This window comes from Panthera tigris, chromosome A2, assembly GCF_018350195.1.
Source record: "Panthera tigris isolate Pti1 chromosome A2, P.tigris_Pti1_mat1.1, whole genome shotgun sequence".
NCBI classification, from domain to species: domain Eukaryota; kingdom Metazoa; phylum Chordata; class Mammalia; order Carnivora; family Felidae; genus Panthera; species Panthera tigris.
The window spans coordinates 161244905-161271391 of NC_056661.1; the positions used below are offsets into that span (position 1 = coordinate 161244905).

Below are 26487 nucleotides of genomic sequence, written 5' to 3' on the forward strand. Positions count from 1 at the left end.
TTACATTAATAAAAGAAAAGAAAAGAACCATGTGATCCTGTCAATCAATGCAGAAAAACCATTTCACAAAATTCAGCATCCTTTCTTAAAAAAAAAAAAAACCCTGGAGAAAGTTGGGATAGAATAAACATACTTAAACACCATAAAGGCCATTTATGAAAAGCCCACAGCTAATATCATCCTCAATGGGGAAAAACTGAGAGCTTTCCCGTTGTTTTTTTTTAATAGCAACTCAAGCGAACTAAGGCAGTGTCTACGTTTTGATAAATGCTCACACACGCACACAAATGTTTGTTTCCCTTTGCCATGAATCCACTTTCTATATAAAACACTACCAGTCAATGCACTATTTTTTCAAGAAGGAAAAATACATCCAAACTACTAAAATGAATTAAGGACATTTGAAAGTTCACCACATTTATTTGAATAGTGTACATATAATCAAAAGTGACATTTGAATGCTAAAAGTGAACTTGAGCCTTTGCAAAGTCGATACAGTGTCCAAGGCGTCCTGAGTCATTAAGACTCCCAGTCTGAAACTCCAGGTTTCCTTTGAAATTGGGTTTAAGTTCCCCTCAGCGCCTTGACCCAGCCCCTTTACCCTCCAGGCTCCCCGCATTTGGAAGGGCAGCTCCTTCAATCTGGGCCTGGAGCCCCCCGCTGGAGAAGCAGCAGGACAAGTAACAGTGCGCCCCCCAGCAGCAGGAGCGCCAGCGGCCACCCCCGCTTCGCGGCCTCCAGCCAGCGCCGCCCCCGCCCCCACTGCCGCCCCCACCCCCGCCCCAGACCGCGGGCCGCCAGCCCCGCGGCCACCAGGCAGAGCGTGTCCTCGGGACGCGCGTGGCGCCGGGCCCACGCCAGGCCGTACACGTCGTCGGTGAAGGGCGCGCCGTCGTGCTCCAGCGCCAGCCGCTCCACCAGCGCCAGCAGCTCGCCCACCTGCGCATCGCGCTCGGCGCCCGCCGCCCGGTTGTCCAGGGCGCACACGCGGCCGCCGCACTCGGCCACCAGGGCCCGCAGCGCGCGGTTGTCGGTGGCGCGCACGTAGTCGTGCAGCGAGCCCCCCTCCAGGTCCTCCCGGCGCGTGAAGACGAGCACGGCGCGCGCCAGGACGCCGGCGCCGAACAGCTCGCGGACGCCGCGCGCCGCCTCCTCGTCCTGGGCGGTGAAGCGGCCCAGCTGCGTGACCAGCAGCAGCGCGTGCGGCCCGGGCGCCGAGAGCAGGTAGCAGTTGGCCCGCTCGGTGCAGTCCGGGTCCGCGTGCCGGCCTTGGGCGGTGAAGAGGTCGGGGGTGTCGGTGACCTCCACGCGCCACCCGGCCCAGCTCCGGCTCCCCAGGGCGCAGCTTCTGGTCACCGGGGTGGCCGCGAGCCTGGACGGGAAGAGCCTGTGGCCCAGGATGCTGTTGCCCGTGGCGCTCTTGCCCACTCCGGTCCTGCCGGCCAGGATGAGCCTGAGCCTGCGCTCCTGCGCGAGCGGCTGCTGCTGGTCGTCCGGGTCCTGGGAACCTGTGAGGACAGAGTAGGCGTGGGCCGCCGGCCTGAGAGCTCGCGTCCCGCTCCACCGGGGCTCCGGGGTGCCTCCTGAACGGAGGAGGGCACCGACGCCTCCCGCTTCTGCTTGTCCAACAGGCCTTTCCCAGGCGCTCTGGTTAGAGCTTGTGCGGCTCCGGGGGCATCTTTAGCCACCTTTCTTCCATCTTTGGCTCCAGTGCGTGCACCTGCCCCCCAGTCCATGCTCCGGCACCGGGTGCACACTGCTCTGGAGGGTCCCCCTCGATGGTCGCAGGCCATGACTTCAGCTGACATTGCCTCTGGTCGTCCGCACTTTGCAGAGCTGCTCCGTGCTCGACGACTTCCCAGGCCTCTGCCAGACTTCTCCCAGGGGCCATCCCAGCGAGGAGATGCGGGAGGGCACAGAAGGCCTGGGAGTGAAGGGCTGTCTGGAGTCCCAGACACCCCGGGTTGGAATCACAGCCCCGCATGTGCCAGCTGTGGAACCTTGGGCGAGTTTAGACTAAGCGTTCAACGTCTTCTGCATATTGGGAGGGGTGACAGAGAGTTGTTTCTCCCAGGGTTGCTCAGAGCATTAGGTGACAGGATCTCTTTCTTTCTTCCCTTCCTCCACTTCCCCTCCTCCTCCCTCTTCTCTCTAGTAAACCTGCTTCCGGTAAGACACAGTTAACCCTCCATCCTTGTTCACTGACACAGTCTACCTGGTAAACTGTGTTCCCTCCAGTCCATGATCTCAACCCTCCACATCTTCCGTGGGGATCGGAGTAGATGTATTATCCTCAGTGTACCCTTTGGACCCAAGGCACAGTCTGGTCAAGGCACTTAATATCCTACAGTAGGTCAGGAGCAGAGGTCCAGCAAAAATGCAAAGCTGGGACTCTAGCTGTTTCACCCCAGCATGGGGACATGTCTGGGATTTGTCTCTGTTCCGTCTTTTTTTTTTTTTTAATGTTTATTTATTTTTGAGGGAGACAGAGACAGAATGCGAGTGGGTTGGGACAGAGAGAGAGGGAGACGAATCTGAAACAGGCTCCAGGCTCTGAGCTGTCAGCACAGAGCCCAACGTGGGGCTCGAACTCATGAGCTGCGAGATCATGACCTGAGCTGGAGTCAGACGCTCAACCGACTGAGCCACCCAGGTGCCCCTATGTGTCTGTTCAGTCTTGAGTTAGCCCATGGCCTTGTGACCCAGAGCTGACACCTAGGGGCAAGTACACACTGAGATCAGTTCTTACCGTAGGCATTCTCTTCATCTCTGGCCATCTTGCGTCCTCCCATGCCCACCTGAAAGAGTTCCAAACACAACCTGTTAGTTCCTTCATTCCTTCAATCATTCATTTGTTTATCGAATAGGTATAACTACCTAAGGTGGCTCAGGCAAGGTCCAAAGAGCTGGTGACATCCCAATGAAAGGTCATGCTTCCTGCCCTGCGCTGAACATCAATCAGAATTTGGGGAAGAAGCCTGGAAGGACCTGGTTGGTATTGGAACCAAACCGTGAGAACCTTTGGTGAGCCTCATTGGTTGAAAATTGGGAAAGATACCTATCTCCCGTGCTGATCTGAAGAACCTGTGTTCTGCTCTCCAAAGACCAAAGAATTCGGCTTGTGTCATTTGTGTAAATATGACCTGTGTGCTGGAGAGATGGGACACTCCCTTCCGGCTCCTGGTGTTCCTGCCCCGAATCTGAGGCCTCTCAAACTAAGCGATGACCCCAAGTCCGGCAGGATTTACTACAGATAGCCACTCAGTGATGCAGTCTGCTTGATCTCACGAGGACCTGGTCACAAGGGCGCAGCTCTGCTCTGTCTGCTTCGCCAGCCCTGTGTGCCACTCACTCCCCTTCTGGGTCAGCTGCTCCGCAGAGGACAGGTTTCAGGGCCTTTCCAGCCCACCTGTGCGCTCACCCCCATGACCACTCATTCTCTCCCACGTTTCTGTCTGAGTCCTGTCTGTGCTCCGCCATCCATTTCAAATGCTACTTCTTCATGGCAACACCTGGCTAATGCAGGTGACCGTGCTGTGTCCCATGGGCAACACACAAGGACAAGCAAAGGGAAGGGTTGATTGATAACTTGTCTCTGACCAGTTAGATGACAGGTTTGTCTTCTGCGTAGCGCCCCTTTCAGCTCCCCAAAGCCCTTGGTAAAGTTGATCCCACAGGCCTCAGGTGAGTAGTGATCTTGTGTGTAAAAATTAGCAAACTCCCATAACTGACTGCACAGCAGAACTGAAGAAACAGCCAGAAGATTCAGTGCAAAGAACAAGAATTTAGCTAAAGCAAGAAGTCCTTATCGATGAGGGAACTGACCAAGTGTGCTCTAGGAAATCCACTGGACTCCTGGCCCCTATGGGACTTCCCAAAGTTTTGCGATGGTTTGGGATGGGATTTAAAAAATTCTTCCAGAGTTTCTGAGAGCTGACATCTGGGGTTTAGAGGCTTGGAGTCATTGACTGATGTAGAACATGGAGACACCTAGCATGTTAAATGCGATTGGATATCATGTAGTCCCCTGCTTCCTGAACCTGCTGTCTTTGGGAAGTATCTATGGGAGTCTTTAAAATATATACTTGACATTTTGTTTCATAGATCTGCACTTTAATAAGAAAAAAGGGGGTGCCTTTGTGGCTCAGTCTGTTAAGTATCTGACTCTTAATTTGGGTTCAGCTCATGATCTCATGGTTTGTGGGTTTGAGTCCTTCATCAGGCTCTGTGCTGATAGCACAGAGCCTGCTTCGGATTCTCTCTCCTTCTTCTTCATGTGTGCCTCCCCTGCTCACATGTCTGTCTCAAAAACAAACAAACAAACAAATAAATAAATAATAAATAAACGTTAAAAAAACGGTATCTCTCATCCCTCTTCCTGAGGGATTTTTTTTTATAAAAAAATTTATTTTACTGTTTACTTATTTTTTTGAGAGATGGTGAGACAGAGCAAGAGCAGGGGAGGGTCAGAGAGAGAGACGGAGACGAAGAATCCAAAGCATGCTCCAGGCATTGAACTGACAGCACAGAATCCATCCAGCACAGAATCCATCCCAGGGCTCAAAGCTTAATGGACCAAGCCACCGAGGCACCCTCCTCAACCCCCTGAGTGATTCTAATGCATTGGGTCCCTGCTTTGAGTTTCTGAGCCATTCATCCTGTCTAAGCCCTTCCTTTATAGCCAGTGTGTGGGGATGAAGAGGGCTCCAGCGCACAGAGCCCTGGGCAGCTTGGGCGGGGGAAGGGATGTGCAAGGACACACAAGCACGTGTACTGCAGAGGTCTGAAGACCATGTTCATAACTCTTGCTGGCTCCTGCAAGTCACTGGGGGTGCACAGGGCTGAGGAAGTGGAGGGTGTGAGTGGGGTTTGGCTCACAGACACGATTTCCACTCTGCGATGTGTTCTGAGGTTAGACTCACTTGTTTTTCCTCAGAAATGTCTCTCTCCTTGGCTGCACATGCCCTCAGAGGGAGTATCTGCAGCCTTCTCCAGCGTGCTCAGCCCTGGCAGTGCTTCTAGCAAACACCTTTCTGACCCGGCGAGGAGCAGGGCAGGACGAAGTACGTAGTCCCAAGTAAAAGTGTGCGCACTCCACGGCTGGAGAAGATGCTTACCATTTCTTCTTCACTTGCTTGTTCTGAAACTCAGAGCTCCCTGAAAAGCCTGCAAGGGTGAAGTTATTCTTTCTAGATCCCGCTCCCCTTCCTGGGAGGTAGTAGAATGCAGGCGCCCACTCAGTGAGCTGCAACCAGGCCCTGAACTCCTTAGAGCCCCCCTGACCCCCCCCCACTTCATCCACTCCCCCCTGCCCCAGGTGGCTCCCTTCCTTCCCCTGTGTGCTCACCTTCGAGCCGAAGTGGTGACAGGCTCTGCTGTTGGCTGCAGAAACCCGGGACCTGGTGCTGTGCCTTGGGTTGTGAGTACAGAGGCTGTTCCTGCCAGCACAGCACAGGGAGGAAGTCTCAGAGCCCAGGGAGGGAGGTCCCAGTGGTGCCGATTTAAAGGGACAGGACATGGGCCAGGTGGGCCAGCGAGTGGTGCCTTTGCATTGTTTCCACTGAGCAACCCACCCCCTGCTTGGCACTGTGCTGATCCTTTCTGAAGGTCACTGTGGCAGCACATCTTGTTCCCGGGAGGGGTGTAACCTCAGTGAAGGGCAGTTTAGATTTCTGAGGCCTGTTCTCAGTTTTGGCCTCTGCCCAGTACTCTTATGTCCAATTGCCTTTTGCTTTTTGGGTGTTTTCCTAGAAAATGGCCTCTTGAGAGTCTCCTTCCCCAGGAATCAGGGAGGAATCCTTGACTGGACATCAGTGTGGACAAGGCCACCCATGTGGTCCTCTGCCATCTCCTCATTCCTAAAGAAAAAGAGGTCTTTTCAGCTATTAAAGATCAGACAGCAGGAAGAGGATGGAATTCATAGGAGACTTAGTCTAGCCTCAAGTTGGTATCTCTGACCCAAGTGTCTGTTTCTCCTCTCAGGAGGTCATGAGAGAGTAAAATAGCCAGACAATTTGTGGAGAGAAGGCTACAACAGCGTATGGTGCTATGTACCCTGGACCTGGTTTGTTCTGGAATCAACTCTGTGATCTTGCCTAACTCACTTACAGTTTCTGGAGTCACCTCTCCCCGTGTGTAGTGAGGACTTTCACTAAACCTGAACCTAATGCTCTGGGGCCTGATTTTTAGCCAGTCTTGCCAGTTCATTCTCTCTAGTGAAGATACCTAACCCATGGCCCTCCACCTTATCCCCCCACACCCTATCCAGCTTTATGGAGATATAATTGAAGTGTAACACTGTAATTTTAAGGGCGCAATGTGTTGATTTGATACACTTCCATATTGCAAAATAATTGCCAGCACAGTATTATTAGCTAACGCCTGCATCACATCACATATTTACCATTACTCTTTTTTTGCGTGAGAACATTTAAGATCATCTACTCTCTTAGTAACACTTAAGGTATGATACAGTGGTATGACCCATAATCACTGGGCTGTACATTAGATCCCCAGAACGTATTCATCTTATAACTGGAACTTTATACTCTTTGACCAATGTCTCCCCATCCCCCCATCCCCCAGTCCCTGGTCACCACCGTTCTACTCTCCATTTCTATCAGTTTGGCTTTTTAAAATTCCACATAAAAGTGATATCATACAGTATTTTTTTTCTCTGTTCGACCTGTTTCACTTACGATAATGCCCTCAAGTTCGACCCTGTTGTTGCAAATGACAAGATATTCCTCTTTCTTTTCACAGAACAATATATATATACCTACAGATGGACCCTTAGGTTGCTTCGACATCTTGGCTATTGTGAGCAATGCTGCAGGGAGCTTGTGAGTGCAGATCTTTCTTTGAGATCTTGGTTGCATTTCTTTTGGATAAATACCCAGAAGTGGGATTGCCGGATCAAATGTAATTCTACCTATAATTTTTGGAGGACCGTCCATACTGTTTTCCACAGTGGCTGCACCAATTTGCGTCCCATGCACAGAGCACAGGGCTTCCCTTTTCTCCACATCCTCCCTAACGCTTGTAATCTCTTATCTTCTTGATGATAGCCATTCTCACAGGTGTGAGGCGATACCTCATTGTGGTTTTGATTTGCGTTTCCCCTGATGATGGTGATACTGAGCACATCTTCATGCATCTATGTGCCACTTGTATGTCCTTTTTGGGAAAATGGCTGTTTAGTTCCTCTGTCCTTTTTAAATAAATTGCTCAGGTTTTGCTATTAATTTTATGAGTTCTTTATGTATTTTGGGTATTAACCCTTTTTCAAATATATGATTTGCAAATACTTTCTACCATTCATTGGGCTGCCTTTTTGTATTGTTGAAGGTTTCCTTTGCGAGGCAGAAGCGTATTAGTTGGGTGTAATGTCACTTGTTCATTTTATCTGTCGCTGCCTTTGCTTTTGTGGTCAAATCCAAAAAATTATTGCCAAGACTGATGTAAAGGAGCATACCCCCTGTTATACTCTAGGATTTCAAGTCTCTTAGATTTATTGAGGCTCATTTTATGGCCTATTGGTCATATTTAGGAGAACGTTCTCTGTGTACCTGAACAGAATGCATAATCTACTTCGTTGGGTAAAGTGCTGTAATGTTAGGTCTAGTTGGTTTATCTGTGGGTCACATCTTCTGTTTCTGTTTTGACCTTCTGATTAGCTGTGGTACGCGTTGGTCAACGTGGACATTGAAGTCTACAGCTTGTTGTTGAATTGTCTATTTCTCCTTGACACCTGTAATTTTTTGCTTCCTGTGTTTTGGGGCTCAATTGTGAAGTTCATGTGTGTTTATAATTATTACATCTTCAAATTCACTGAATCTTTGTTCTAGCCATTCAAATCTATCGTTGAGCCCCACTAGTAAAATTTTCATTTCACTCATACTTTTCGCTGCAGAATTTCTATTTTGGTGTTTAAAAAAGCAATTTTTGTATTCTTATGGACACACAGACAGCAGCAAATCAAGGCCTAGAAAGGCAGAAAGGGAATCAGTATCCAGATTCACTACACGATGTTACCTAAAATACCCAGTTTTGAACAAGAACTGTAAGATGTACAACGAAACAGAAAGGTGTGACCCATATACTGGAAAAACTCAGGCCACAGGAATTGCCTGGCAGAGGCCCTGGATATTGGATTCAAAGATAGGGCTTCCAAAGAGCAGTTCTAAGCATGTTGAAAGAACTGAAGGAAATCAGTGTGAAAACTCCCACCACTGGTACCATACTTGATGAAAGGCTGAGAGATTTGCCCCTGTGATCAGAGATAAGACAAGGATATCTGCTCTGGTCGCTTCACTGCAACTTTGTGCAGGGGGTTTGCGTGTTTGGCTGGACTTTCCTGGTGAAGTCTGCTTCCCCTGCAGGGTGAAACCTCTGGTGTCTCTCCTCAGGAGGTGCAGCCAGGGCCTGCACAGTCCCGGGAGGTGACAGTTGTCTTAGCCCCACTCTGCGTCTTTCCGTAACCACTCTGCCTGTCCGCACTATACCCGGTGGTTAAACCTACTGACAGCCAGCTGATTCCTCCCAAGGTTCTGCTCTCTTGCTGGAAGACTGAGGGGACAGGGAGCCACACCTTTGGCCGCGCCTCCCAGAATGCAGTTTCCTTCCAGAGGAGCCAAGTGTGAGTTGGAAGTGAGGAAGCAGCTTATGGTCAAGTGTCATAGACTCACTGTTCTTACTACTATTTAGTAGACTTTTTTTTTTTTTTTGAAATAGGTCTGTCTTCGTTTGCTGAATGATCTCAGAACAACATTAAGAGACTTTAATATATTTTTGAAAATATATACGTTGCATCACTTATGGCTGTCCCACCAGTACTAGGTCTGTAGGGTTCCTCCAGGGCATATGGAAGCCTGTCCTAGTTTTGGGTCAAAGTCTGGCCACATTGCCAACTCTCCCCTTCTTCCTTCCTGCTGGCTGCCTGGAGTTTGCCTCGTTTTGCCTTCCCCTTGTGGTGTCTTATTATAGTTAAACGAAACAGCGTCAAAAGGGAGCCAGGCAGCAGTTACCACCGTGCTACCAACAGCCGTCTTTATACGGAGTCCCGCTGTCCTACTAACTGCAGTTATGGTGAACTTGCAGAGGGTGAGAGAGACGCTGGCCTCTCCCTGTATTTCCAAAGAGTCATTTATATTCTTTCACAGCTTGGACATGAGTCATTTCAGTGCAACTTTCACGTTCTATATCTTCCTGATAAATAAATAATAGTCAAAATAATAAGGCTGCTCGGCTGTTTGTTTGCTATTTATGTTTTGAGCGAAAAATTTTTTAAAACTTGGGGGGACCTGGGGGCTCATTTGGTTGAACATCCAACTCATGGTTTCACCTCAGAACAATGATCTCACGGTTCTTGAATCAAGCCTGCGTCAGGCTCTGTGCTGGCATGGAGTGTGCTTGGGATACTCTCTCTCCCTCTTTGTCTCTCCCCTCCTCACTCTCTCGCTCTCTCAAAATTAATAAATAAACTTTAATCAATCAATCAATCAATCATTCAATGAACAAACAAACAGTAGAAAAATTGGTCAAAATTTTGGAAGATAGCAGCATCCGTGTGCACCTGTTCTAATAAAGAGCAGAACTGACTTGTTCAGCCCACGTCAGGGTCAAAAGATCTAGCTGCTGTGCTTGCTTTGAACGGGCCCTGGTTGGAGATTCCCAGGAAGACATCCACCTCATCCTCAGGCCAGCACTAGCCTGGGGAGAGATGGGAAAAGCTACCTGTGCAGAGGCCAGTGAGACCTCCATGGTGGGGTTCCTCCTTCGCCCCGCCTTCCTGCCCCAGTCCCTTTTGAGCACAAGAGCAGCCACAAATGAGAAGACATGAACCTGTGACCTTGCCTCTGTGGCCTGATGAGGAAGACAGACTCGGGAGAAGTGGGGCAGGAAATTGCTGGGGCTGAAGTAAGATGTATGTTTTTCTGTGCATGAGTGAATTTACGAGAAATCACCCTGTTACCCATTTCTTGAAAATGCAAGGGACTGTGGGAAACAATAACAGAAAAAACTGTGCTGTGATATGGTGCCATAAATATAACAGTCTTTCCTTTATCCCTCGTTAAAGATTTACTTACCGTGTTTATCATTTGTAATAAAGCACTCAAGACACTCCACAAAGATGTGAGTGAAGCAGTAAAAGATGTCAAGTTGAAACCAAAAGAAAGAAATGAAGGTAACAGCAGAAACCGTGCCAACTTTGTTGTAAATCCCAGAGAGGGCAGATCACTGAATGCTGTCAGCTGGTCCTGGCAGCCTGTGAGTTCTTTCCCTGACCCCCATTCTCCCAAGCCGCCTCTTCCACCATTGATACCGAGGAATGGCTAAGAATCCAGGGGCCATCCAAGCAAAGGCTGTGGGGTTTGGAGGTGTGGGACTGGAAAGTCTAGGCAGATGAGTGAGGAAGGATGCTGTGTGTGTGGAGAGTAGCAGAGAACTTGGGTTAAAACATGCCTGTGCCTTTGCTTCTTGTGTTCATGGCTGTTGGTGCTGGCTGGTAAATAAGGTGATGTCCATAACCATCTGTAAGTGTCCATTACTCTGATGGCCCAGGGATGCCAAAGCCCTGGGGAAGGAAGGTCCATACTCGTATTCACCCCTGGGTACACCAGCCAGGAGTCTTGGGACTGGGCCCTCCTCAGGGTCTCCCTTTGGGGGCCACAGGCCCCTGTTCGACCTGGAGATTTATACCTACAGCCAACCAACACCTGAGAAGTTGTGTGGGTACATGGGCCCAGGCTCATGAATCATGCCGGTGGGGAGAGTCTTGGGATTCGTCCTCATTGGGAGAGGCCCAGATAGTCTCGCACGATGCTGTACTGTAGGAGGCATTGAATTGAGACAATCTAGGACTTCTTATCCATAAAGATACTGGGGCACATGGGGATTGTAGGTTTTTGGGGTCTGTTTGTGTTTGGGTTTTCTCCAAGCCATAGATCTTGATCGTGGCAGAATCAGGCCCACACACTTTTCCACTGACTGATTTTCATATATTAAGGAGACATTTTTGCTGATTAAGAGAAAATAGTCCTTTTGTATGGTGTTGGTATTCTGTAAGAGTGAGGGATTGATTATTGCTGCTGGGACTGGGGCCTGCTTTTACCTATGACCCCCCAGCTCATGGCACCCTGACAGTCTGCCTGTTTGCCTTAAGAGTTCAGGAAGCCTTAACCACACTTCCAGGCCTTAAATTCGTGTGTGTCTCTTTTAAAGAAACAATTGTTAGTTTTTGTTTTGGTGTTGTATATTTGTTTCCAAAAAGAAAATTCTTCAGAAGACTGAAATCTAAATTCTGAGAAATCCCCAAGCTCTCTCTCATCAGGGAGACCTGGGGTCTATCTGGGCCAGAAATGTGGCGGGAATGAGGAAGAACGTAGTCTAGAAGATTTGCCCACTCACACTGTGCCACAGAAGGGGAGACCTTTGGGTTTCTCAGAGGATGGGACAAGAAAGCAGGTAGGGGCAAGGTGGAGGGGACATACTGGATGCCTAGCACTGCACGACATGTCGTCCAAACTCCAGTTGAAACAGCTGAGACATGGATTGTGTGGTAGCTCCTGGAGTCCAAAGTCAAGATGCCAGCAGAGGCGTGTGCTCTCTGAAGCCTCAAGGGGAGGACCTGCTTGCTTCTTCCTGGGCTCTGCTGGCAGCTGGCCATCTTGGTGCTTCTTGGCTGGCAGATAGGCCACCACTCTCCTTCCTCACGCATTTCATTAGAAGCAGCAAGGAGAAACCAGGCCGCACCTTCCACACTGTTCTCGGAATTCTCCTCAGCTAAATATTCAAGTTCATCACTTACATGGTCTACTCTCCACCCAGCAGCCCACCTCAGTTTAGCCCATCTCCCTGCCGCCTGCCATTTTATAGCAAGTGCCATCGTCCCTCCAATGTCCAGCAGCGTGGTCCCCACCTCTCTCTGGGACCTCACCAGAAAGTGACCTTGATGTTCATCCTACCACCGACATCCTCTAAGGGCAATCTAGGCCTTTTTTTATCATGTACCTCAGAATTCTTCGAGCCCCCATGCATTACTCAATTTCGCAACGACTCCTACATTTTAGGTAATTACCAGAGCAGGACCCTACTTCTTGGCCTTAAAAGATATTAGTTCCCCCAGGAGCTGCTGTAACAAATGACCACAAACTGTTGCTTAAAGAGCAGAAACTTACTGTCTCATTGTTATGGCTACTGTCTCACTGGCACAGGCTACAAGTGCCAAACCAAGACGTTCCCAGGGCCATACTCTCCATGAAGTCTCTGGGGAAGGATTCTTCTTCTTACTGCATCTTAGCTTCTGGTGCTGGCTGTCCTGCTTTGTTCTTTGCCTTCTAGGTGCTTCACTCCAATCTCTGCCTCTTTTGTCACTTGGTGTTCTCTGTGTGTATCTGTGTGTAAACTTCCCTCACTCTGAATGAAATGATTCCAGGCATTGGAGTAGGGCTCAACCTTAACTTCATGACATGACATCACAGAGACCGTGCTCCAAAGAAGGTCACATTCTCAGGTACCAGGGGTTATCCCTTCTTTAGAAGGACACAATTCAACCTACAATATGGGAAGAGAGGGACAGTGTGTGCAGTGTGAGGGTACAGTACCCCTGATCTCTTCCTCTCCAGTCCTCGTTGCAGTTACGAGGTTAAGCCCATTGGGATAGTTTTCTTAGGTCTCTGCTTCTTGGAAATCTTCTACTGCCTAGGGCTTAGAATCCACATTCCTTGGCCTGGTATTCAACAGTCATTATAATCAGTCTCAACTCCTCTTCCAAGATTGAGATTCTTCTAGATATCATTGTTCCTGTTAATATCCGTTTTACACTTTTGTAAGGAACGAAGGTGATAATGATATAGAGGTCAGTGCCTGGGACACAGTAGGCCCTCAGTAAAGGCTGGTAATGATTCCTGCACTCCAAATTGTTAGCTGTTCTCTGCCTGTGTCCAGTGTTATTTCCACCTCCAAGGCTTGGATCATGCTATTTCTCCCTCTCTTTCTTATCTGAGTGCAGTTTTCAAAAAAAGCAAACTCATGACTCCTGGGCAAGTATAAACCTATCAAAGATTTTGCTCAACTCATGGCTTAACTAGAGCACCAGTATGATTCTATAATTGGTTCAAAGTTCCTTTGAGTGGCTTAATCATTTAAGCGTCTGACTCTTGATCTCAGCTCAGGTCTTGACCTTAGGGTCTTCAGTTTGGGCTCCATGCTGGGTGTGAAACCTAGTTAAAAACACAGAAAGAAGCAAAGAATAAAACAAAAAACTCAAACAAACAGAAACACAAAGTTCATTTGAAATCAAGGGTTGATATGTTCAAGAGAGTACTAAAATGTAATTTTTGAGTTCTATATTTCACCAGACAGAAAATTCGCTGAGTATCTCCAAGGCAGAGATGTGCAAAAATTCTCTCTGTCCTTAAAGTGTTTTAAAATATCACAGCGGATCATCAAGCACAGCACCACACAGAATAGAACACTCCAGTAATCTCTCTTGCCTATTTCTAAAATTTGGATCATTTTCATAGCGTTCTCTACTTTGTGATCATAAACAGCCTCCAACAAGTATTGTTGATCCTAGAAGGTTGTTTTTACTATGCATGGCCTGATTATTTATACAGATGCAGCAAGAATCTTAATTAACTGGAAAAGCCTCCTTGAGTTTGCTCAGGAAATCTAGAGCCTCATCATATTAAGCAACTATCAATTCCAAAGGATAAGCTTCCTTTGGAAATTTTCAAAATGAATTTTGAATCAGACTTTTCAAATCCCCGCCATTCTTCCATCCTAGGAGTGGGAAACCAAGACCCAAACACTTTCTCTAGTAAACTTTGCATGCTGTACCCATAAATCTCAGGGATTTTCCCTCTTCCTGAGGTCTCCAAAATTTGCCTGGGTTTCTGGACTACCTGGGAGTGGACTTCCTTACTCCCAGAGATTGGGATCCTGGAAGCCAGACATCATATTAGTTTTCTTATGAAGGTTTTGGAGACATTAGTTCCACATGTAACAACAACAATTGCTCCTTAGCAGTGGTCTGGTGGTCTTTGATTAAACAACAATCACTCTCAGATATCACACTGTACATATGGCCTTGCTGCAGAATCAATTTTTCCAATGGTATCTTTGGAAACAAGAGGACAGATTTTTATTAAACCTATGCAAATGTTTCTATCAACATGAAAGTGAATGAAACTCAGTAGAAGCATTTGTTTCTCAATTTTGAGGGTAGGTGAAGATGAGGTAATGTTTAAAAATGGTTGTTGTGGGTTTACAAATACACAGTCTACTAATTCGTTTAAGGAGAAAGAAATAAGGTTTCCTCAAATAGCCATACAAGTAGAACATCAAACAGAATGCCATCAATATTCCAAACAAATAACCACAACTGGACATCTTGAATCCCTTCATTCAGTCCTATGTCATTACTTCTCACTCTGCTGGATCTTGAGTCAGTCGTCTGATTTCGTGAGGTACATATGCTTCCAGCCTGAGAGTCCCAGTAGTCCTGGCTTTGCTCACTGGCACAGTCTGATCATTGAGTCAGTACTGCCATCTTGGAAACCTGCTCTGAAGAGTCTCTTTGAGGCAACAGTAGTTCAGAGCACGTCCTACAGTTTTTCCCCTGAAGCTCCAAGACTGTGACCCTGTGGTGAAGACACAAATTCTGAGTGGTCACTTTTGGCAGATCTTCGGAGAAGCCTTAGGAGGAAGCAGAGACCTATTTGAGAACAGGACTTAATGGTTGTGGTTCATAACCAAATATAACATCGTGGAAGACGGTAAAAGGCTCTTTGGGGGGCATGGTCTTTATTTCATGAGGGTTTGGTCAATGTTTCCTTTGAGGGATTCAGCCCCAAGTGCACTGTCACACCTAACACCTATATCTCTTTTGTGACAAGGCAGCCATTAGCCTGCAAGAGGCAGCTCTTCTTGCACATCCGTGGAGCCAGAAGACAATTTCATTGAAGACATGTGAGTGCAGGGGTATAGATAATCCAGATCCCTTATCCTGGTAGACAGGCTGTGGAGGTGCTGAGTCATCCTTTTCATGAGTGCCCTTTGGGGGTGGAGTGAGTGGGGAGAAACCAGGAAACCTTGAGTGATATCCAACAATTCACTTAAAGGATATTGTTACAAAGTAGAAGCGACTAGTTTTTTTGGGGCAACAAAAGAGAAGGCTCCAGAATCCCTAACCCCCAACATGATGGTATTTGGGGATAAGGTAAGTGGGTTTCCATGAGTTCATGAATCTGGGGCCCTCTTGACGGGATTAGTGCCCTTGTAAGAAGAGATAGCAGAGAGTTGCTTCCTCGCTCCATCATGTATGGACACAGTGAGACTGTGTCATCCGCAAATCAGGAAGTGAGCCCTCCCCAGAGAAACAAGTTGGCTGGCACATTGGGATTGGGCTGCCCAGTATCCAGAACTGTGAGAGATTAATTCCTGTTGTTCCTGCTCCCAGGCTGTGGTATTATGGCGGTCCACCCTGACTAAGACAGCATCTATGATGTGTAGATGAGCCTCAGGATGGTAATATGAGACTAGCATTGAGGGTTGTATTATTACTACTAACTACTACCTGTTGATCACTATGATCTGAGAACCACTTCATGTGTACGACTTTGTCTGGTTGCACAGTGACCTTCTGAAGTAAGTACTCCATTTTAATGATTAGGAAAGTGAGTTGCAGAGAGGTTAACTTACCCAAATGTGGCAGGTTGAATGGTGGCCCCAGAAAGATGTCCACACCCTAATCCCCAGAGCCTGTGAATGTTACCTTATTCCATAAGGATTTTGCAGATGTTATTAAGTTAATGATTTTGAGACGAGATAATTCTGAATTATCTGAGTGGGCCCAAGATGTAATCAGAAATGTCCCTCTAAGGAGGAGGTACAAAGGCATTGTGATGAAGGCAGCAGAGATTGGTGTGATGTGGCCACAAGCCCAGGAGTGCAGGCAGATTCTGGAAGATGAAAGAGGCAAGCAATGGATGTCTCCTAGAGCCTCCAGAAAGAACCAGCTTTTCAGAGACTTTGATTTTATGTCCATAAGACTAATTTCATATTCTTGTCTTCCAGTATTGTTGGAGATTAATTTTATATTGTTTTAGGCTACTAAAGTTTTGATAGCTTGTTATGGCAACAATAGAAAACTGATTCACCAGGTTATAGAGATGATATGTAGAAGAACCAGGACAATGTAGGGAACCATTCTTTTTCATCTCCTGTTATTATCTCTGCAATGTTTTAATAAGTTGAGCTTTGAGGCCATCTAGATCTAAGCAGCAGAAAATTCCCTGATTCCCACAAGAAGACTCCTGTAGAATTTAAAGAATGTCTTTTAATGACCCCACAACTTTTGCAAATTCATTATATCCACATTGCTTTGTGTGTGTGAGATTGAAATAATAAAAGGAAAACATAAAAAAAGGAAGTGGAAGGAAGCCCTCAATGATGAGGAGCGTGGCTAAGTGAGCAATACAGATATGGGGCAAGACTACTTTTATCAAATATCTTCTAGAAGGAGATCACTCGTAACTTAGGGCTCAGCATGGGACTGATAAGAGCCACATGCTCCTCTTTAACCAATGATCGCAAGGCTGTTACCATTTGAGACCCACATCTGATTTCCTGTGGCATCCATGAATTCTGTGTCAACTACTCTCCCGTTCCCACTAGGGAACTTACCAGCATACCTGAGGATAATACCTGGAGAAGCAATTAGCTGATCAGGAAAGCATCCAAGGTGGCTCTGGCTGGACACGTTTCACTCAAGGAATATATAGATTGAAATGAAACTAGGCAGAGGTAGAGATATTTTGAGTAGGACATAGTGTTCTGGCTCCCCTCTAGACTTCTATGTATGGAGCTTCATCAAGACCAGCTTCATGGGTATGTAAAGGACCCTATGCCCAGAAAGGTTTAACGCTCTATTGATGTCATCTTGAAATTCTTAAATTGTGTGTGTGTGTGTGTGTGTGTGTGTGTGTGTGTTTGTTTGATTCTCTTTGACAAAGGGCCTGGCATTTTTATTTTGTGCCAGACCTTGAAAATTATATAGCTGGTCCTGGTCTGTGTCTTTATTGCAAGTTGGAAAACAGTTACCTGGGGCCCTCCAAGTCATTAACACCAACAAGTGGTCCAATGATATTGACAAATAATATACTCATTAACACAGTAATTTCAAAATGTAGCTACTTCCTTACATTGGTTGCCACCCCATTATACATTACTTCCTGCCACATTTAGTCTTCTTTTTTTTTTCATTTTAATCCTTTTCTTTTTTATTTTTTAATATATGAAATTTACTGTCAAATTGGTTTCCATACAACACCCAGTGCTCATCCCAAAAGGTGCCCTCCTCAATACCCATCACCCACCCTGCCCTCCTTCCCACCCCCCATCAACCCTCAGTTTGTTCTCAGTTTTTAACAGTCTCTTATGTTTTGGCTCTCTCCAACTTTAACCTCTTTTTTTTTTCCTTCCCCTCCCCCATGGGTTTCTGTTACGTTTCTCAGGATCCACATAAGAGTGAAACCATATGGTATCTGTCTTTCTCTGTATGGCTTATTTCACTTAGCATCACACTCTCCAGTTCCATCCATGTTGCTACAAAAGGTCATATTTCATTCTTTCTCATTGCCACGTAGTATTCCATTGTGTATATAAACCACAATTTCTTTATCCATTCATCAGTTGATGGACATTTAGGCTCTTTCCATAATTTGGCTATTGTTGAGAGTGCCGCTATAAGCATTGGGGTACAAGTGCCCCTATGCATCAGTACTCCTGTATCCCTCGGATAAATTCCCAGCAGTGCTATTGCTGGGTCATAGGGTAGGTCTATTTTGAATTTTCTGAGGAACCTCCACACTGCTTTCCAGAGCGGCTGCACCAATTTGCATTCCCACCAACAGTGCAAGAGGGTTCCTGTTTCTCCACATCCTCTCCAGCATCTATAGTCTCCTGATTTCTTCATTTTGGCCACTCTGACTGGCGTGAGGTGATATCTGAGTGTGGTTTTGATTTGTATTTCCCTGATAAGGAGCGACGTTGAACATCTTTTCATGTGCCTGTTGGCCATCCGGATGTCTTCTTTAGACAAGTGTCTATTCATGTTTTCTGCCCATTTCTTCACTGGGTTATTTGTTTTTCGGGTGTGGAGTTTGATGAGCTCTTTATAGATTTTGGATACTAGCCCTTTGTCCGATATGTCATTTGCAAATATCTTTTCCCATTCCGTTCGTTGCCTTTTAGTTTTGTTGGTTGTTTCCTTTGCTGTGCAGAAGCTTTTTATCTTCATAAGGTCCCAGTAATTCACTTTTGCTTTTAATTCCCTTGCCTTTGGGGATGTGCCGAGTAAGAGATTGCTACGGCTGAGGTCAGAGAGGTCTTTTCCTGCTTTCTCCTCTAAGGTTTTGATGGTTTCCTGTCTCACATTCAGGTCCTTTATCCATTTTGAGTTTATTTTTGTGAATGGTGTGAGAAAGTGGTCTAGTTTCAACCTTCTGCATGTTGCCGTCCAGTTCTCCCAGCACCATTTGTTAAAGAGACTGTCTTTTTTCCATTGGATGTTCTTTCCTGCTTTGTCAAAGATTAGTTGGCCATACGTTTGTGGGTCTAGTTCTAGGGTTTCTATTCTATCCCATTGGTCTATGTGTCTGTTTTTATGCCAATACCATGCTGTCTTGATGATTATAGCTTTGTAGTAGAGGCTAAAGTCTGGGATTGTGATGCCTCCTGCTTTGGTCTTCTTCTTCAAAATTACTTTGGCTATTCAGGGCCTTTTGTGGCTTCATATGAATTTTAGGATTGCTTGTTCTAGTTTCGAGAAGAATGCTGGTGCAATTTTGATTGGGATTGCATTGAATGTGTAGATAGCTTTGGGTAGTATTGACATTTTGACAATATTTATTCTTCCAATTCATGAGCAGGGAATGTCTTTCCATTTCTTTATATCTTCTTCAATTACCTGCATAAGCTTTCTATAGTTTTCAGCATACAGATCTTTTACATCTTTGGTTAGATTTATTCCTAGGTATTTTATGCTTCTTGGTGCAATTGTGAATGGGATCAGTTTCTTTATTTGTCTTTCTGTTGCTTCATTGTTAGTGTATAAGAATGCAACTGATTTCTGTACATTGATTTTGTATCCTGCAACTTTGCTGAATTCATGTATCAGTTCTAGCAGACCTTTGGTGGAGTCTATCGGATTTTCCATGTATAATATCATGTCATCTGCAAAAAGCGAAAGCTTGACTTCATCTTTGCCAATTTTGATGCCTTTGATTTCCTTTTGTTGTCTGATTGCTGATGCTAGAACTTCCAGCACTATGTTAAACAACAGCTGTGAGAGTGGGCATCCCTGTCGTGTTCCTGATCTCAGGGGAAAAGCTCTCAGTTTTTCCCCGTTGAGGATGATGTTAGCTGTGGGCTTTTCATAAATGGCTTTTATGATCTTTAAGTATGTTCCTTCTATCCCGACTTTCTCAAGGGTTTTTATTAAGAAAGGTGCTGGATTTTGTCAAAGGCCTTTTCTGCATCAATTGACAGGATCATATGGTTCTTCTCTTTTTTTTTGTTAATGTGATGTATCACGTTGATCGATTTGCGAATGTTGAACCAGCCCTGCATCCCAGGAATGAATCCCACTTGATCATGGTGGATAATTCTTTTTATATGCTGTTGAATTCTATTTGCTAGTATCTTATTGAGAATTTTTGCATCCATATTCATGAGAGATATTGGCCTGTAGTTCTCTTTTTTTACTGGGTCTCTGTCTGGTTTAGGAATCAAAGTAATACTGGCTTCATAGAATGAGTCTGGAAGTTTTCCTTCCCTTTCTATTTCTTGGAATAACTTGAGAAGGATAGGTATTATCTCTGCTTTAAACGTCTGGTAGAACTCCCCTGGGAAGCCATCTGGTCCTGGACTTTTATTTGTTGGGAGATTTTTGATAACCGATTCAATTTCTTCGCTGGTTATGGGTCTGTTCAAGCTTTCTATTTCCTCCTGATTGAGTTTTGGAAGAGTGTGGGTGTTTAGGAATTTGTCCATTTCTTCCAGGTTGTACAATTTGTTGGCATATAATTTTTCATAGTATTCCCTGATAATTGTATGTATCTCTGAGGGATTGGTTGTAATAATCCATTTTCATTCATGATTTTATCTATTTGGGTCATCTCCCTTTTCTTTTTGAGAAGCCTGGCTAGAGGTTTATCAATTTTGTTTATGTTTTCAAAAAACCAACTCTTGGTTTCGTTGATCTGCTCTACAGTTTTTTTAGATTCTATATTGTTTATTTCTGCTCTGATCTTTATTATTTCTCTTCTTCTGCTGGGTTTAGGCTGCCTTTTGTGCTCTGCTTCTATTTCCTTTAGGTGTGCTGTTAGATTTTGTATTTGGGATTTTTCTTATTTCTTGAGATAGGCCTGGATTGCAATGTATTTTCCTCTCAGGACTGCCTTCGCTGCGTCCCAAAGCGTTTGGATTGTTGTATTTTCATTTTCGTTTGTTTCCATATATTTTTTAATTTCTTCTCTAATTGCCTGGTTGACCCATTCATTCGTTAGTAGGGTGTTCTTTAACCTCCACGCTTTTGGAGGTTTTCCAGACTTTTTCCTGTGGTTGATTTCAAGCTTCATAGCATTGTGGTCTGAAAGTATGCATGGTATAATTTCAATTCTTGTAAACTTATGAAGGGCTGTTTTGTGACCCAGTATATGATCTATTTGGAGAATGTTCCATGTGCACTCGAGAAGAAAGTATATTCTGTTGCTTTGGGATGCAGAGTTCTAAATATATCTGTCAAGTCCATCTGATCCAATGTATCATTCAGGGCCCTTGTTTCTTTATTGACTGTGTGTCTAGATGATCTATCCATTTCTGTAAGTGGGGTGTTAAAGTCCCCTGCAATGACCACATTCTTATCAATAAGGTTGCTTATGTTTATGAGTAATTGTTTTATATATCTGGGGGCTCCGGTATTTGGCACATAGACATTTATAATTGTTAGCTCTTCCTGATGGATAGACCCTGTAATTATTATATAATGCCTTCTTCATCTCTTGTTACAACCTTTAATTTAAAGTCTAGTTTGTCTGATATAAGTATGGCTACTCCAGCTTTCTTTTGGCTTCCAGTAGCATGATAAATAGTTCTCCATCCCCTCACTCTCAATCTAAAGGTGTCCTCAGATCTAAAATGAGTCTCTTGTAGACAGCAAATAGATGGGTCTTGTTTTTTTATCCATTCTGATACCCTATGTCTTTTGGTTGGCGCATTTAACCCATTTACATTCAGTGTTATTATAGAAAGATACGGGTTTAGAGTCATTGTGATGTCTGTATGTTTTATACTTGTAGTGATGTCTCTGGTACTTCGTCTCACAGGATCCCCCTTAGGATCTCTTGTAGGGCTGGTTTAGTGGTGACAAATTCCTTCAGTTTTTGTTTGTTTGGGAAGACCTTTATCTCTCCTATTCTAAATGACAGACTTGCTGGATAAAGGATTCTCGGCTGCATATTTTTTCTGTTTAGCACACTGTAGATATCGTGCCAAGCCTTTCTGGCCTGCCAAGTTTCAAAGGAGAGATCAGTCACAAGTCTTATAGGTCTCCCTTTCTATGTGAGGGCACGTTTATCCCTTGCTGCTTTCAGAATTTTCTCTTTATCCTTGTATTTTGCCAGTTTCACTATGATATGTCGTGCAGAAGATCGATTCAAGTTACATCTGAAGGGAGTTCTCTGTGCCTCTTGGATTTCAATGCCTTTTTCCTTCCCCAGTTCAGGGAAGTTCTCAGCTATAATTTCTTCAAGTACCCCTTCAGCACCTTTCCCTCTCTCTTCCTCCTCTGGGATACCAATTATGCGTATATTATTTCTTTTTACTGTATCACTTAGTTCTCTAATTTTCCCCTCATACTCCTGGATTTTTTTATCTCTCTTTCTCTCAGCTTCCTCTTTTTCCATAACTTTATCTTCTAGTTCACCTATTCTCTTCTCTGCCTCTTCAATCCGAGCTGTCGTCGTTTCCATTTTGTTTTGCATTTTGTTTAAAGCGCTTTTCAGCTCCTCGTGACTGTTCCTTAGTCCCTTGATCTCTGTGGCAAGAGATTCTCTGCTGTCCTGTATACTGTTTTCAAGCCCAGCGATTAATTTTATGACTATTATTCTAAATTCACTTTCTGTTATATTATTTAAATCCTTTTTAATCAGTTCATTAGCTGTTGTTATTTCCTGGAGATTCTTCTGAGGGGAATTCTTCCGTTTGATCATTTTGGAGAATCCCTGGAGTGGTGGGGACCTGCAGGGCGCTTCCCCTGTGCTGTGGTGTATAACTGGAGTTGGTGGGCGGGCCGCAGTCCGACCTGATGTCTGCCCCCAGCCCACCGCTGGGGCCACAGTCAAACTGGTGTGTGCCTTCTCTTCCCCTCTCCTAGGGGCGGGATTCACTGTGGGGTGGTGTGGCCGTCTGGGCTACTTGCACACTGCCAGGCTTGTGGTGCTGGGGATCTGGCGTATTAGCTGGGGTGGGTAGGCAAGGTGCACGGGGGCAGGAGGGGCAGGCTTAGCTCGCTTTTCCTTAGGTGATCCACTTCAGGAGGGGCCCTGTGGCAGTGGGAGGGAGTCAGATCCACTGCCGGAGGTTTGGCTCCACAGAAGCACAGAGTTGGGTGTTTGCGCGGAGCGAGCAAGAGTCCCTGGCAGGAACTGGTTCTCTTTGGGATTTTGGCTGGGGGATGGGTGAGGGAGATGGCGCTGGCGAGCGCCTTTGTTCCCTGCCAAGCTGAGCTCTGCCGTCTGGGGGCTCAGCAGCTCTCCCTCCCTTTGTCCTCCAGCTTTCCCACTTTCTGAGCAGAGCTGTTAACTTATGACCTCCCAGACGCTAAGTCGTGCTTGCTGTCGGAACACAGTCCGTCCGGCCCCTCTGCTTTTGCCAGCCAGACTCGGGGGCTCTGCTTGGCCGGAGAGCCGCCCCTCCGCCCCGGCTCCCTCCCGCCAGTCCGTGGAGCGCACACCGCCTCGCCGCCCTTCCTACCCTCTTCCGTGGGCCTCTCGTCTATGCTTGGCTCTGGAGACTCCATTCTGCTAATCCTCTGGCGGTTTTCTGGGTTCTTTAGGCAGGTGTAGGTGGAATCTAAGTGATCAGCAGGACGCGCAGTGAGCCCAGCGTCCTCCTACACCGCCATCTTCCCTCTCTCCCTCCCAATTTGGTCTATTTCTGAATTGTCCGTTTTTGTTTTCTGATCTGTCTCTGATCACACACACTTCATACTGCCTTAATTATTGGGGCTAAAATATTTTACTATGTTAGAGCTGGTCCTCCCTCATTGTTCTTCTCTTTTTTGACTCTACAGGCTAATTTTCTTTCTTCATTTATCCAAATGAACTTAATAGTCAACTATTTTAGCTGCAGAGAAAAAAAGGGTGACAAATTTTTTAGAATTTATATTTCTATATAAACATGTTAAAGAAGTATCTATTAAAACAGTGTGGAATTTGGGGAAATGTCTGTTCTGCATCAAGGTATTTTTCTTCTTAAATCTACTAACGAGGATATGTTGTTACAATCCATTTTCTCATATTGAACTACCCTAGTATTTCTGAAATAAATCACACGTAATTGTGGGGTATTACATTTTAGTGTCTGACAATTTATTTGGGATTTTGGCATTAGTTTTCACAAATGAGACATGTCTGTAGTTTTATTTATTGGTGAATTCTTTGTTAACATTTGGGATCAATATCACACTTGTGTCATAGAAAGAATTGGAAAGGTTTCCTTCTGTTTTAAGCCATCAGGAATAGTTTAAGAAAGGTTAAGTGAGATCCCCATGAATCCATCTGGACCTGGTACTCTTTTGTAGGGGAACTCTTTACTTTGTTTTTCCATGGTGATTGAATTGTCTCATCTTTCTGTCTTTATGGGACCAACAAGGATAGTAGACTACTGCAGGATTTCAGGGAGGAACACATAGGTCATAAGAGCGAGGTGATGGTTTCCATTTACCTTCTTTGACTCTTTTTCTTCTCCTTCCTTTGCTTTACACCACAGAGACTCCTGGTAGTGAAATGGCAGACCCTCAGGACAACACTCTGAGGATTGTACTAGTGGGGAAAACTGGAAGTGGGAAGAGGGCAACGGCCTACACCATCCTGGGGAGTAGAGACTTTGAGTCTAGAGTTGCTCCCCATGCTGTCATCTCCAGGTGTCAAAAAGCATCCAAGGAATAGAAGGGGAGGAAACTTCTTGTTGTTGACACCTCAGGGCTCTTTGACACCAAGGAGACCCTGAATACCACTTGCAGGGAAATCAGCCAGTGTGTCCTCTACTCTTGTCCTGGGCCCCACGCCATCATCTTGGTCCTCCCAGTGGGCCGCTACACATTTGAAGAGCAGAAGACCATGGCATTGATCAAGTATGTCTTTGGGGAGCCAGCCTTGAGGCACTTGATCATGTTGTTCACTCGCAAAGATAACTTGGAGGAGCAGAGCCTGAGTGACTTCTTAGCAGATGCAGATGTGAAACTAAGAAACATCATCAGCGAGTGTGGGAACCGCTACTGTGCCTTCAACAACAGAGCCTCAGAGGCCGAGAAGGAAGCTCAAGTGCAGGAGCTGGTGGAGCTGATAGAGGAGATGGTGCAGAGCAACGGAGGGGCTTACTTTACCGATGCCATTTACGAGGACACAGAGAAGAGGCTGAAGCAACGGGAAGAAGACCTGAAGAAGATCTACACCGATCAATTAAATAATGAAATTAAACTAGTAGAAAAGGAATATGCTCATAAATCACAGGAAGAACGGGAGGAAAAAATAAAACGGCTAAAGATGAAGTATGCTGAACAAATAAAAAATATCAGGGTAGAAGCTGAGATGGGATTATTTAGAGATGGTTCAAATGGGATTATAAGGATGCTTTCACAAATATGGCATATGTTTTGGTAGTAAAGACCATTTCATTTTTTCTTTTGAATTTACTATGATTTGCCATAGTGGTAGATTGTAGTTTCCATAGATAGCTGTGACAGTAGCTTCTACTTATTCTTCCTATAACCTGACCCTGTTACTCCTGCCACTGACTTGCAGGGCCTGTGTCCTCTACCTTGAACTGAGCAGATGTGGGACTGTTTCAATTAATAGCAGATGGTTGAAGCAACACCTTGTGACTCTAAGGTTACATATGGGCAATGTTTCCTTGCCCTGTTGGGGTTCTTGCCCTTGGAACTTGACTGTCATGTTGTGAGGAAGCCCAGGCTGCCTCTTGAGAGGCCCCCATGCAGAGGGCCTGAAGTCACTGGCCCACTTCCCAGCTCGCCTTTCATTTATGACTCAGACCAACTTGCCTGCCATGCAAGTGAGGCAACACAGAAGCGGGCCCTCCGGCTGCCCCGGCATCTCAGACGAAGTTGCAGAAAGCAAAGATGATCCATTCCCGCTGAGTCCTGCCCAAATTGCAGCTTTATGAGAACAAATAAATGATGGTTTTTGTTTTTAACCACTGAGCTTCAGAATGGTTTGTTATGCAGCGAGAACTAACCAGAATGAAAGGGCTTCCCAGCTCTCAGTCCCCACCGCCCCCCCTTGCCACCTGTCCCTCTTCACACAAAGTTGGCATAATCAGGCAATGGCATATAGAGTTCAAAGACTCAGGAAAATTCAAATCAGAAATCCTGCACATGTTAAATGTCTGAACCACTGGTCACATGCGTCGTTGCACCGCATGGCCACAAGTACTATGTTAGGGAGGTATCGGGTTTCTCTGGAAAGATTGTTCTGTGGTTCATGGAGATCTGAAAGTCACAGGATTCTCTTATTGTGTTTCTCTCACTTCTTTTTTAGGGACCATCCTAACTTAAAATGTCTCCACTTGTATCTGAAAAATCCCATCTGGGCCACATAGTCTTCATTTGCCTCTGCAGAATCACACTTCACCCTAGCTCTTTGCCCCCTGAGGCTGATCTAGTTGCACTACATCGGTGGGATCTCTTGCTCTCTGACTTCTGCCTGGCTGGCCAAAGGGAAGTCCAAGTCAGAGGCCCTGTGGAAGTAGAAAAGCAAGCCTGGGGTGTCCATTCCCCCACCTCTCTCTCTGCAGGGCCATCTCTGAGTAACTGCAACCCTACGCCAAAGCTCACAGCTCCTCCCTTGGTGGCCTTTCTACCCAACTCTTCTTCTGCATTCCAGTCTTTCTTCACCCCTTCAGGTGGGACTCAATTTTCTTATCGATACTATCAACGTCACTGTGGTTTCCAAATTCCCTGTGTCCACAGTGTGTAAGAGGCCCCTTCTCTAAACTTTCTCCAAGTACCTAATGAGAGCAGACTATCTTTTTCCTGTGAGAATCTGATTGAAAAATCTTATGGTACCTAGTTCTCTTTCAGAGCATCTTTATTGTTGTTGATGGTTTTTCATTCCCTCTAGTGCTTATTTCCTGACACCAGAAAAATCTCTCCTTACCCTTCCATGCTGTGACATTTGCAGT

General features: G+C 45.7%; 1 protein-coding gene and 1 pseudogene across 4 annotated transcripts; one reads left to right on the forward strand and one right to left on the reverse strand.

Annotated features, from left to right (window-relative positions):
- Positions 1–396: 396 nt before the first annotated feature.
- On the reverse strand, positions 397–5461 carry LOC102964788 (GTPase IMAP family member 1-like). Of its 4 annotated transcripts, none has more exons than XM_042975205.1 (4): positions 5348–5461; positions 5118–5166; positions 2750–2798; positions 397–1508 (listed from the first exon to the last, which is right to left on the reverse strand). In XM_042975205.1, exons 2-4 carry the CDS (start codon positions 5118–5120, stop codon positions 637–639), a joined length of 924 nt encoding a protein of 307 aa, XP_042831139.1. In that variant the 5' UTR covers positions 5121–5166; positions 5348–5461; the 3' UTR covers positions 397–636. The 4 variants fall into 4 exon arrangements, with proteins under 4 accessions (XP_042831139.1, XP_042831147.1, XP_042831142.1 ...); XM_042975213.1 differs by having other exon boundaries at positions 4923–5166; XM_042975208.1 differs by lacking the exon at positions 5118–5166.
- An 18486-nt stretch (positions 5462–23947) lies between these two features.
- Positions 23948–24950, forward strand: LOC102964978 (annotated as a pseudogene).
- Positions 24951–26487: the final 1537 nt, after the last annotated feature.